At 40.4% G+C, this 13238-nt stretch overlaps 1 protein-coding gene across 10 annotated transcripts in view; it reads left to right on the top strand.

The window, feature by feature from the left end:
• The window catches only part of ctnnd2 (catenin delta 2), a 932891-nt gene that overhangs the window by 467370 nt on the left and 452283 nt on the right, over window positions 1–13238 (top strand). For all 10 annotated transcript variants that reach the window (XM_062979377.1, XM_062979381.1, XM_062979376.1 and 7 more), the window contains exon 4: window positions 6428–6462. In XM_062979377.1, coding sequence (XP_062835447.1) covers window positions 6428–6462 — 35 coding nt within the window. The remainder of the gene's footprint in view (window positions 1–6427; window positions 6463–13238) is intronic.

The following is a 13238-nucleotide window of genomic DNA, read 5'->3' as shown; positions in this document are numbered from 1 at the left end:
GTTTTACCTCAGCCATCCAAATGATGCTTCAGGTAAAAACAAATTAATCTGTAGAAAACAGTTTGCTCTTGATTGATTAAACACCTGGAAAGATCCGGACCTTAAGCTAAGGTCCGGATCTTTCCAGGTGAGGGCCCTATGGAGATTGACTCCTGGGATAGCTTTCGCAATCCAGACGGTCAATCCCCACAGTTATCTTGGTAACTTGGGCTCTAAGACCCTGAAGTGGTGAGATGATGCCCCCACCCTCACCTCCCAGCCACCCATTTTCCCAAAAAAAACTTACCTGGGGCCCTCATTCCCCCATTTCTGATGCATTATTTCTGAGCATCAGGAGAGCTGTCCAGAGGCCTCTCAGGTAAGTTTTGGTGGGGAGGGGAATGGGAGGCTAGGGGAATTGATACTTTCCCAAGTCAACCTCTGATTGATCCAGGAGGGCATGTAACCACTCCCGCCTCCCTGAGGGAAAGCCTGGGGTTGTGGGAGGATGTGTGGCCTTAATCCCAGCAGGAACTGGGTAATCTAAACCCAGTTCCTGTTGCACCCCTAGACTACAGAGACATCTCAAAACCACACTGGAGCCCCAGACTATAAGCAAAGCAAATTGTTTATTGAAGAATATATGTAAGCAATAGCAAATCAAAGTTCAAAGTTAATGAAACAAGATTTTAGTCCATCAAGTACAAGATACTTGAGAGTCTTGAAGCAAGGATCCATGAACATCAAAAACAAGAATGAACTCCCACAAGGTATCAAAATTAGTCCAGGGAACAGGAGCAAAACTGGAACAAGAAATCCAAACTGCAAAACTTTCAGGAACAATGACTGGATAATCCAAAATTCCCCAAGAGCAAAAACAAGGACTGGAACAAAACTCAAGATACAAGGCTACATGAACTAGGCATGAAAATCCACAGGAACAAGGAACAGGATTCTATGAGTCCATAAACAGGAACCACACTTGATGAACAAAGTTACCATCTCTGAAAATCCCTTTCAGAAGCAATTCCTCTTAAAGCTGAAATCAAGGCTGTTTTCCGTGGGAAGTTTGTTCAGAACCTTATCTCATTAACAGCCTTTTGCTTTGTCTCCAAACCTCCAGTTCTTGTCTCTGTTGACATATAGCTTTCGTGTCAACCTTGTTAGTCTTATCACAACTGAAATGCCTATCTGGTAAGGAAAAGTTCAACCTTGACTCTCCCAAGGAATGTGGTTCAAGCTGCCTGCTTGAAACCATTGTATGCTTGTTCCCAGAATCCTCAGAGACAAACTCTGGCTGGCCAGGAACAACAGCTTCTTCCAACAATAGCTGCATGGGAATCCTAGGCCCCAACCCAGATTCATCTGATAGGTCAGGTGCAAGCACAATCACAGGCTGAACAGGACCAACCTCGGCTCACCTGACAGTTCAGGAGCAGGCTGGGATACAACAGTTCCTTCTGAGATGAATTCCTGTCTGGAAGGGCCCTTTAGTCCCTCTTGCTTTTTTCTCACCAGTATATATCCACCACCAGAAAATTACTATCTTATAGTTTTTCACACATATCTAGCTGTTCTCTCATTACATTTGGTGGGAAGAAATTGGCAAAATTCCCCCAAAATGCCTCCTTGTCTCGTGTTCCAAAGAGGCCCCTGTATAAAAAGGCAAACCTCTAACAATTACCCCCTATTTCAAAAATTACCTGTGTAAATTTCAATATTTTGGATTTGGCAAATGCATAGTGATAATAATATTTGTAACAATTTGATAGTAACTTCTAACAATATGAGCAAGCAGAAACTGATAGTGCTGCCAGACACTTGTGTTTTAATATGTTTGTGGGAATAGAAATGCAATATTGTGAAAATTGGGGGAAAGGGCTGGGATTTAGGAGAGATGGTGAATAAAAGTACTTGCAATGTACTGACTGAGAAGGTCAATATATTGCAAATGGTGCAATATATTTCTTCATATTTCTTTGATTGTTGTTTTGATGAATAATGTGGTAATTTATAATTAATAAATTCATGAATTGAGTACATTTATCAGGAGAAAGACAGGATCAAAATGATGTACATCAATTAATAAAAGGCATTTTACATTGCGGCCTGCTAGCACAAGTGAGGCAGAGCTCACTACCTCTGGACCCCCTGCTGATGTTGTTGTATAACCATTTTCCTACCCATGGCATTGGAGACTGAGGGATACTATGCTGGTGATAGAGTGCTGAAAACATAGCTGTTTTAGGGTTAAAGTAAAGATAAAGGTTTCCCCTTGACATTAAGTCTAATTAAGTCTGACTCTGGGGAGTGGTGCTCATCTCAATTTCTAAGCCAAAAAGCCAGCATTGTCTGTAGACGCCTCTTATGTCATGTGGCTGGCATGACAGCGTGGAGCGCTGTTCCCTTCCTGCCAAAGCTGTACCTATTGATCTCACATTTGCATGTTTTCAAAATGCTCAGTTGGCAGAGACTAGGGCTAACAACGGGAGCTCACCCCACCCCACGGATTCAAACAGCAGACCTTTTGGTCAGCAAGTTATGCAGCTCGATGGTTTAACCCACATAATTAAGGTGGTAGGACTGAATAGCCTGGGCTTGCAAGTTAAAACCCTAATTACAATTTCTATTGTCATTGCCACTAGCAAGTGGGTGTATAGAATGCAAAAGGAACAGTAACAGTTAAGGCAGTGTTCCAGGCATTGCTGCTGATGCTACCACCACCATTATGGAAAAGTATCTTCCATCTCTAAGCTAGTTGAGATAAGGGACATAGGGATGCCAATCTTCACTAAGTTTCTTCTCAAAGGCAGCAATTACCAATTTCAGCACTTTCCTTCCCACTGTGAGAAAACCACACCATTTTTGAAGGATGTTTGCAATTCAGGATTTATTCTTTATAAAATGCACAAGTTGTTGTTTAGTGCAGAAAACAGCATTTCCGTAGAAAGTGTTGTGTTGTGCTGATGAATAATGTGATTTTTTTTAAAGCAGAAGACACCTCCAATTGCAGCATTTTCTGTACATATATTAATATATCTGCATAGAAATATTATTTTTCATGCAGGAAATGCTCCTTTCAATGCAGAAAATTGTATTTTCTTTACAAAACAACCACATGTGAATATTGTACAAAGTAAGTCCTGAACTGTGAAGATTCTCATTAATCCATAACTCTTCTTTGAGTATCTTGACTCTCAAAACCATATTTTGACCATTTTTCCATTCCCAAAGGAGAACCAAGAAAAATACACAGTTTTAAAATGTTACTTTTACAGCTTCTATCACCTATAGGCAGGATCGCCATTGAATATCTGGCCTAAGGTATACAGGACAGTTTCGTCCAAAAACCCCTTTTCAATATACTATATGTTGAAAATATATGCTACCAAATGCATCATCCCTCATTTTCAAAAGTGAAAGGAGTGCAGAGAGCACTTTCTAATATTTCCAGGAGCCTAGCCCAATATATTAGAAGATCTGGGGAATCAGTAGTTAATGGGTCAGATCCAGCCTATGGGACCTTTCTGTCCAATCTACAGTCTACCTGATCCCAGTCAGTTACATTCCTTCCTCTACCCCACTTTCCCAACTTGGCTGCTTAGAAAAGGTTCTATTTTCCCCCAGGCAGTTCTTGCCTTTCTTTGCCATTTACTGAGAAATAGAAGCCCCTTTCTCACTCTGCAGCATAGTTGCTGGAGGAAAAATTAAGAATGCTGTTCTTCCCCAGGCCGTTTTTGAGTTGATGGCAGCTCAGAAACCTTCATCCCTTTTTGCCCTGCCTATCAGCTGTGACTATAAGAAACACGGTTAGGTAATCAAAGTATTCTTCAGTTTGCCCTATAGACAGAACTGAAATTCTGGAAAAACAGAAAGCACCGGGGATTAGTTTTTAGCGTGGGCTGAAATGGAGGTTTTAAAATGCAGTGAGTCTTTACTGGGGAACATATAATTTATTTCAGCCATTGTGGACAAATATGGATGAACAGGTTTAAAAACAAGACTTGTCTTAAATATGGCATATGTTTTCAGTGTATAAATAGTTAGGTTTTTTTCTTCTTCTTTGGAATGTCTAATTCCAAAAAAAAAAAAACTTGCTAAGACCTGCTTTACACATTCTTCATATATACACTTAGTTAGCTCACATCAAGGATACAACTTAAGAAATACCGAGTATTTGTGGTGTTATTGACCCTGTCTTAGAGAGATTATGTCCTTGGCAATCTGGAGACCAACAGAGTGCTCTTTCTTGTGGTGCTGACCTTAGCAGGAAGGCAACTAGTGCTATGATAAAACAGGTAATCTCTCAAAAACAAAGTTCCGGGAGAAGTTTGGAACTGGGGATTAAATTTCAGAAGACACATTTTGTGTTACAGCAGTTAAAAGCCCCACAGAGAAGTTATTTGGCTAGATTGGGGACAACCAGCTGGAAATTCACAGTTGTATTTGCAAAGACATAAACCTTTATTGACTGTTCTGAGCTTGTTGAATGTTGCTTTTTAAAACTTCATTTTTAAAGTTTGCCTCAAATGATTAAAAGAGGGAAAAGTTACCTTCCCATGGTAGTTCCTATTGTAGTTGTTGAAGCTAGCAACATGATTTTATTACAATTTTACATTTATTATGGCAGTACTCATCTCTGTTGATGAGTTATAATGCACAGGGGGTTCAGAATATTATTAATTGGTCATACATTGTCATATATTGATATTTCTTTTTACTGTGTGATGGGTGTCAACAGTTTGTATCAATCACTTTTCCAATACCCATTCATTCCTTTTCTCTCTTAGTGACAGAGCAATGCCTGAGGGTCAAACTAAAGGGCATAGAAAACCACATTTGAAAGGATATCTTGAGTACCAGGAGTGAAATAGAAGTAATTAGGACTACAGTATGTGTAAGGGGGAGATTTAGAACTTGTCCCTCTAGCTATGATCCAGGTGAAATTTCACTGCATTCTTTGCATTGCTTGGAGAGAAAGATGAATTCATTAGGATCAGTGGGGAGATTAGTTTCCTAAGCGTAATCACATAGGAGGGGTTTTCATGAGGCTCACATCTGTGAAGAAAGTGGCTAAACCATCTCTTTCTGGATGTTGCAGTTCCAGTGAAGGTGTCTCTACTCAGACACGTCTAATTTGAAAATAAATAAAAGCACAACATGTTTTCAGATGATGCATGGAGAACCATTGCAGTTCTGAGTTCGTCCAGATCTCACTTATATTGTAATAGAGCCTATTGAGAATTGATGGACACAATCATTGTATTAAAATACCTGTGAATTTACTTCTCTATCACAATTCAGTGTGCTATAAACATAGTGTCTTGATCTTAAGAAACAGCTCAGGCTTCTTCAATATTTAATGCTATGGGCAAGGAGCTGCATAATAAATATATGACACTAAGGAGAAATACTGTGTTTCCCCGAAAATAAGACAGTGTCTTATATTAATTTTTGCTCCCAAAGTGGTGCTAGGTCTTATTTTTAGGGGATGTCTTATTTTTCCATAAAGAAGAATTCACATTTATTGTTGAACAAAAAAAATGAACATTATATACAGTACACAAACCAGCATAACCGGACAAACTGTAACTCCTCTCAAGAATTTCTTGTTACAACCATTATTTTCATGTACAACAATCTATGGTATATACATTTACCAATCCTGCATGCTCCAGTGTTCTGTTTGGCGGGCATGCTTCCAAACAAAAACTTTGCTAGGTCTTACTTTCAGGGGAGGCCTTATATTTAGCAATCAGCAAAATCTCTACTAGGTCTTATTTTCAGGGGATGTCTTATTTTTGGGGAAATAGGGTAACCATGTGGGTTCAGCAAATTTCATGCCAGTGCCATTTAAGACACACTAGATAGATAGAGAATGGCTTCCACAAATGTATTCCTAAGCAGTGACTGGTGGCTTCATGTCACTAGGCAGTCAATCTACTCTGAGTTTTAATTTAGTCTTTAAAGCAGTTATACTACTAATCCTGTTTTATAACTGGAGTTCAGCACTTTGTAAAAAGACCGACTAACATAGATACCAATAATAGTCACTTGTCCTTACCACATCAGAGTACCTCCTACTTATAGAAGAACTTACATTTTCCATAAGATTAGCCTGAGTGACTCTAGTGTCAATTACCTTCATGGAACAGACTTTTCCCACTATCTGCTTTCCATTGAAAGTAATATAGAAAATATGCTCCTGGCTGAGATTGGATGATGCTTGGAAATGGGACTGCAAAAGTAGAGTGGAATGGTCAGGAGTCAGAGGCAATTTAAGATTCAAATGGGAATGGGTAGAGCAGTGTGTTTCACTTGGTTTCTGGACTGAAAAGAGTACCAGATATGCAAAAGATATATTGTTACATTATGAATTCTGTGGTTTTTAATAATTCTGTAAGAGTTTTCTCTATTCTGATATATGTTGTGTCTATTTTTCTTCCAGTTCAACTGAAGAACAGTTTCATTGGCAAACACAAGGTAAAGTATCATGTTTATTTCAAAGGGTCATAATGGTTTTATTACATTATGGCATTGTCTCCTGTTAATTGAGTGATTGGTGAAGCTATATAGGTCAGAGGCTGAACTCAGGGGGCAGTTGGGTTCTCGCAGAAGTTGAGAAAGCAAGAAGACATCTTTGTTCCCTGACTTCAGGTAAACTTTGGCTAAAATTCTACTGGGCTTGGCTCCTGTGGTCAAAGTCTAATTGCTGTGTGAGTGTTGTACTGAAAGAGAGGCCAGGTACTTCAGCCCATTTTTAAGGCTCTCCCCATGATCTTATAGCACCTTAACTTCCTTCATGTTTTACAAGTTTCACCCAGTGCACTTTGCCAAGTTCATTTTATGATTTCATTGCTGTGTTTTAATCTGTGTTTTAACCTGTGCTTTATAATGATTGTGATTTTATTTTATGCCTTTTAATCTTATTGTGTGTTTTTTGTATTTTGATACTATTGTATGTTTGTTTTTATCTGTAAGCCACCCCGAGTCCCCTTGGGGAGATGGAGGCGGGGTATAAAAATAAAATTATTATTATTATTATTATTATTATTATTATTATTATTATTGCTGTATGAGTGTTGTATTGAAAGAGAAGCCAGGTAATTATATAGGTCAGCGTCAAAAAGACACCTTTCCTAACAAACCTTTACAGTACACACACAAAACAAAAATAACATAATCAAACACACAAAAGGAGGGTGGCAGTTTACACATAAAGTGCACACGAATTACCTAACATTATACAGATCCCGCTTGGTAATCTCACTCACCAAGAGATGCAACAAAGGCAAAACCTTCCCATCACATGCACAAGCTGTGGCATGTTCAGCTTCTTCACACAACAACTAGTCAACTACATCTGCACCAAGTATAAATGGATGACTCTGATGGAGCAGAGGATCCAACAACTCGAGGACCGTATTAAGACCCTTAAGGATATTCAGGAACTCGTGCTCTTCTTGGACACTGCACAACACACTGTTCTAGATACGCAACCCGCATCACACCAACACCACCATGATAAGGAACTTTACGGGGAGATCAATTCAAATATGGACAACCCTCAGGCATGGAAGGAGGTCACCCATAGAAAGAGACTCAGGACCAGGCAGCCTCCGCAGAATACTACTGCTCAGCTTGACTTACACAAGCTTATACATTCCAAATTCTTACACCACTAACATCTGATCAGGAAAAACATCTTGTGGAGGAACACAGTTACTTAGATATCGCTCAGTGGGCCACCCTTGATCAATGCACGCCAGATAGCTCTGACAGGGGCAATGCATTACCACATTCACACTTATACAATCATGCAGATGCTCCATCCCAAATCGTAGACCAGGCACAACAGGAATACCCTTGGGAGAGTGATGGGCTCTTGGACCCATCTCAATGGAACACTTTTCAGAGGACCTACACACTATCTTGCACAAAAGGGACCCTGTCAATCCTCAAAGGAAACAGGTTTTGGTAGTAGGCGACTCCCTCCTCAGAGGAACAGACACCATCATTTCCAGACCAGATGGGATGGCTCGAGAAATATGCTGCTTCCCTTGGGCAAAAATACCCCACATCACTCAGAGGCTCACCAGGCTCCTAAAGCCCCATCACCCTCCTCTGCTTATGTTGATTCATGTAGGAACCAATGATAGGCATACTTTTCAAAAGATCACGAACGATTTTCGAGCTCTCGGAACAAAGCTAAAACTGTGTAATGTACATGTGATCTTTTCATCCCTCCTCCCCCTTTTAGGACACGGCTCTACAAGGGCCAGAAAAATAGTGCAGGTCAATAACTGGCTCAGAAAATGGTGTCAGGAGGAACGTTTTGGCTTCCTCGACCATGGCCTACTGGCAAGTGATGGGGTGCATCTCACACAAGTAGGAAAACACCTTTTTGCACACAGACTCACAAACCTCATCAGGCGCACTTTAAACTAGATCCAGTGGGGGAGGGGAACAACAGCCTTGTGAACAGTATTTTACCCACGACCATGGGGAACCGCCAAAAGGCTAAATGGAGGGCTGCACAAACACAGCAAGACCAGGTACCGAGAGCACAATAATCCCAAATAAACAGCTCGGGGGAAGGCCACAGGGGCTTACATGTCTTTACACTAATGCACAGAGCATGGTTAATAAGCAAGACGAACTCCAACTTTTAGCACAGCACCACACATACGATGTCATAGGCATCACTAAAACCTGGTGGGAGGACTCCCATCACTGGAATGTAGCCATTGAGGGCTATAACCTCTTTCTCAGAAATAGAACAAAGGGGAGAGGAGGGAGAGTAGCTTTATATGTCAAAAGCAGTTACGTTGCAGAAGAAATGCAAGACGGCAAGATGGGAAACCAGCTTGAAAGCATCTGGATAAGAATCAAGGGAATTGGGACTCAAAATGATCTTGTAGATATAGATATAGAGATATAGTAGTCGTGGGCGATTTCAACTATCCCGATAGCTGAGGGAAAACAAACTCGGCCAAGAGTACAAAGTCCAACGAATTCCTCGCTTGCCATGCGGACAATTTTATGGTCCAGAAGGTAGAAGAGGCAGTGAGGGGATCGGCTACTCTTGATCTCATCTTAACAACAACAACAACAATTTTATTGATTAGCCAATTGGCCTTATCAAGAACAGACAGTATAAACACAACATACAACATACATCTAGTTCACTTAAAATAAAATACAGATATACAGGTATTTGCCAGCTTGGTGCCAATGTAGCTTAGCCATAGATGTATGCATCAACTATCCTCGTCTCCCATACACTGCACCCCAATCTAATCTACCGTGTTTCCCCGAAAATAAGACAGTGTCTTATATTAATTTTTGTTCCCAAAGATGTGCTAGGTCATATTTTCAGGGGATGTCTTATTTTTCCATGAAGAAGAATTCACATTTATTGTTGAACAAAAAAACGAACATTTATTTTATACTGTACAGTAGTTGTCATCACAAACCAGCATAACCAGACAAACTGAATCCTATCAGGAATTTCTTGTTACTACCATTATTTCCATGTACAACTGGTATGTACATTTACCAATCCTGCATGCTCTGGTGTTCTGTTTGGCAGGCGCTGGGCCCGCTTCCAAACAAAAACTTTGCTAGGTCTTACTTTCGGGGGAGGCCTTATATTTAGCAATTGAGCAAAACTTCTACTAGGTCTTATTTTTCGAGGATGTCTTATTTTCGGGGAAACAGGGTATGTACTCTGATCTCCTTTTAGCAGCTTTGAACAGATACAGGGCCACTTTTGTTGTCAGATTGGGGTTATAACCGGCCCCAAAAAAATGTAGTTTTGGCTGCTATGTCCCAGCTTGTTTTATTACTAATAAGAGGCCATAACTATTGTTTCCTTTCCTTTTCATATAGGTTACAATTATGCAAAGTGTGGTTTAAATTTTCAACTTCAGGGCTCCACAGATACATAATATTTCTTCGTCTGGGATGTGGTTGAATCTGCGGTATCTCTCCATGGACCCCATTTGTTTGAATCTTTCCCTGGTAAAAGCGAATCTTAGGTGTCTTGGCATATCTGCTTTTAGGTACAGCGCCCTCTGGAAATTATGTTTAAAGAGTCCTAACCACTTCAAAGATCCTGTGTTTGGCCTAAGAAAGTAATTTGTAATCCGCAGATGCGAAGATGCCTTGCTAGTTGTTCTGCCCAGGAATCTTGGTTAAGGCCATTAGATTGTTCTAAGAAGCATAGGTTTGGGAGTCTGTTATTTTTAAGATTTCTTATTTTAGACCAGTAATTAAAGGCCCTGATTTTGGCAAGTCTTTCAGTAGAAAATATTTCTAACTCTGCTCTGACTGCGGCAGCGGTGGTCTTAGTGTCAATGCCAAGTATCTACCTTAAATTTTTGATTATGTTTGTTCCAGTATTAGTAGTTTGCTTAGGCCCCAGATTTCTGTCTTTGTGTCACAGGAAAACCAACAGGGTATCCCGCTTGCAGAGGGACTGGGTAAGCCTATAGAGGATGCTAAGGTCACAGGTGAAGGGCCTAGTCTGGTGTTAAAATCCCCCAACATAATAAGGGAGAGTGAGATGTCTAGAATCATGGCTTCTAACTGCACCCATATTTCAGGTCTGTTGTATGGGGATGTGAAAGGTGGAATATACACATTAATCATTATTAGGTCACTATTCCTGTAACTGAACCTTACAACCAGAACTTGTGGTAAGTCTTCTTTCTCATATAATTTGGTACCTTTCCAGTTTAGTTCTGTCTTCAACAAAATCCCTAGACCCCCAAAAGCTCTCCCTTTATTTTTTTTATTTTTGGACATTATTATACTAAATGTCATAGCCAGGCAGCTATAACTGATCCCCCCCCCCATCAACCACCCATGATTCTTGCAGAGCTATTAAATCGAAGCTATTAAGAAAATTAACCATTTCAGCATTTGAATTTATCCCCACCCGTGCCACATTCCATCACAGAATCTTAATATCATTCATGGCATCTCTCAGATCAAAGGTATCTTCATTTTGAAGATACCTGTGGTGGTTGGGATAGTCAGTTCTGTTCTGCTGGGGGGTCAGCAGCAATGTTGTCTAGGTCATCATAGCATATACAGTTGTTTCGTGGATTACTGCTCCCCTCCTCGGAGTGTAATAACTGGATTTCCATCCTTGGAGAGGGGTAGTCAGAAGCTGACAAATTTGAAACTTTTGGTGTGGATTCTGGGTGCAGAAGCGGAACGGTCACTATGTGAGTCTTTCCATTGTCCTTAGCTAAGTTTTCTTTAGGATTTGTGTTGAGGTCAGAGGTCTCTTAAGGCCATTGCTTCTTGATGAAGAACTTCAGAAGGATGCTAGTTTTGTAGAACAGTTGTTATCTGCTGAAAGGAACTCCCATGAATTTGTAGGAGTTGTTCTAAAGTTGTGCAAAATCTCCTTTTCTTCCTGTTAGGGGATTTTGCTTCCTCTAATGGGTTTCTTTCTGGTGGTGTATGACTTCTGTGCGCTGGGAATGGAAAGTTATGAGGGGTGTGTGTATTGCAGGGTTATCCGAACACCCTATCTCTGTTTCATGTGGGATTGCAGAAGACTTGGTGTTAGCCATGCCCACAGTGTTCTGGGGAACTTGGCAATTGTTGGATGCACAAGGGGAGCAATGGTGGCGTAAATTGTTCTCATCTAATCCATTTTCTCCATGTGAGTTATTCTGGGCAAGTCTTGGGTAATTCGCATTTAAGTTCCTGTTGGATGACACATTGTATATGTTATTGAGGCTTCTTATCTCAGCTGTTTTTCCCATTTTTCTCAAGGAGTACATCTCTCGAGTGATAAGTGCCTTAATGTGAGTGTTCTGGAAAACCCTTATCGACATAATCCCTAGGGCTCTTAGGTAGTATTTCCTCTTTAAGAGCATGTCCACAAGACCCTCTTGCCTAAATGTGAGAATGATTCTTTTATTTCCAAGGAAACCAGGCAACCAGGACATTTGGGTAATGTCATCAGGAGAGATTTTTCTTCTCAATAAAAGGGATAGAGGCCGTATAATCATAGATTTCTTGTGAAAGCGCCTATGCCATGGCGATTTGTTATTGTCAAGGAGTATTTGAGAGAAGTATTTTATTCCTTTGGAGAATTAAGTTGTACAATGAGGGGTTATCATGGCTTTTGGCTAACTCCACCCCATTTTCAGTCTGAGACATGCTGGGTGTTTGTTATATTTTGCTATATTGTACTGTTCTGGGCATGGCCCCATGTAAGCCGCCCCGAGTCCCCATTGGGGAGATGGTGGCGGGATATAAATAAAGTTTTATTATTATTATTATTATTATTATTACTCAAGCGTTTGTCAGAAGAGGCTGTGAGGGCTCAGAAGGAGGCTTTCAGATCTTCTATGGATCTGTTAATTGCCTGGATCCGTTCAAATAGTGCAAGTAATGTCTCTGAAGTTAATGTGAAATGGTTAGCCATTAGACTGTAAGCATATTCTTTGTTACATTATCTTCAACAGACATAGATAGCTCAATTAAGCACAGCCCCTGCGACTCCAGAGTAGAGTTTATTCCCTCTAAATGATCCCTAGAACTGTTGAGGCTCGGATGCAATACTCCTTTTTAAAGAAGGCAAACCTTGCAGAACCCCCTAGTGCCGGTTTTCCAATAAAGGAACTAGGAGGCAGAGGAGATAGAAATACACAGATTTATTTGCAAATAGAGCTGCGGGTGACCATCATGAAAAGGAGTGGCACACCGACTGAGATTTCACATGGGGCATTTATAAATATTCTTCCAGGTACAGTTCATTTCACAAACATCCTTGTTCTGACATCCCTTCTTTCTTTCATCTTGTTTCATCCTGACATTTATCAAAACAACAAACAACAAATGTCCATCTATCAAAATCAAACTTTTTTTTTACTTGACTAATAAAAACAAGTAAATAAAATTAAAAGCAGGAGTGCTCTGCTGGCTCAGCCTGCCTCACCTTATGCCAACCGGAAGTCTTAACAAATGTGGAAGACCTGAACAATGCAATCAAAGTGGTCGGATCCATAGGGGCAAGTGACCATGTGATCCTGCAGTTCGCCATACAAAGGAAGGCTGAAACTAAGACAGGTCAAACACGCATTCTGGACTATAAGAGAGCTGACTTCCAAAAAATGAAGGAAATACTGACCGACATTCCATGGACACCAATACTAAAAGACAAGGGAGTTAAGGATGGATGGGAGTTTTTCAAAAGTGAAATACTCAAGGCGCAAATGCAAACAGTGCCAACA

Source organism: Anolis carolinensis, chromosome 4, assembly GCF_035594765.1.
Source record: "Anolis carolinensis isolate JA03-04 chromosome 4, rAnoCar3.1.pri, whole genome shotgun sequence".
NCBI classification, from domain to species: Eukaryota; Metazoa; Chordata; class Lepidosauria; order Squamata; family Dactyloidae; genus Anolis; species Anolis carolinensis.
Note: the sequence above shows the minus strand (reverse complement) of the source record. Positions and strands in the feature narration are given on the sequence as shown.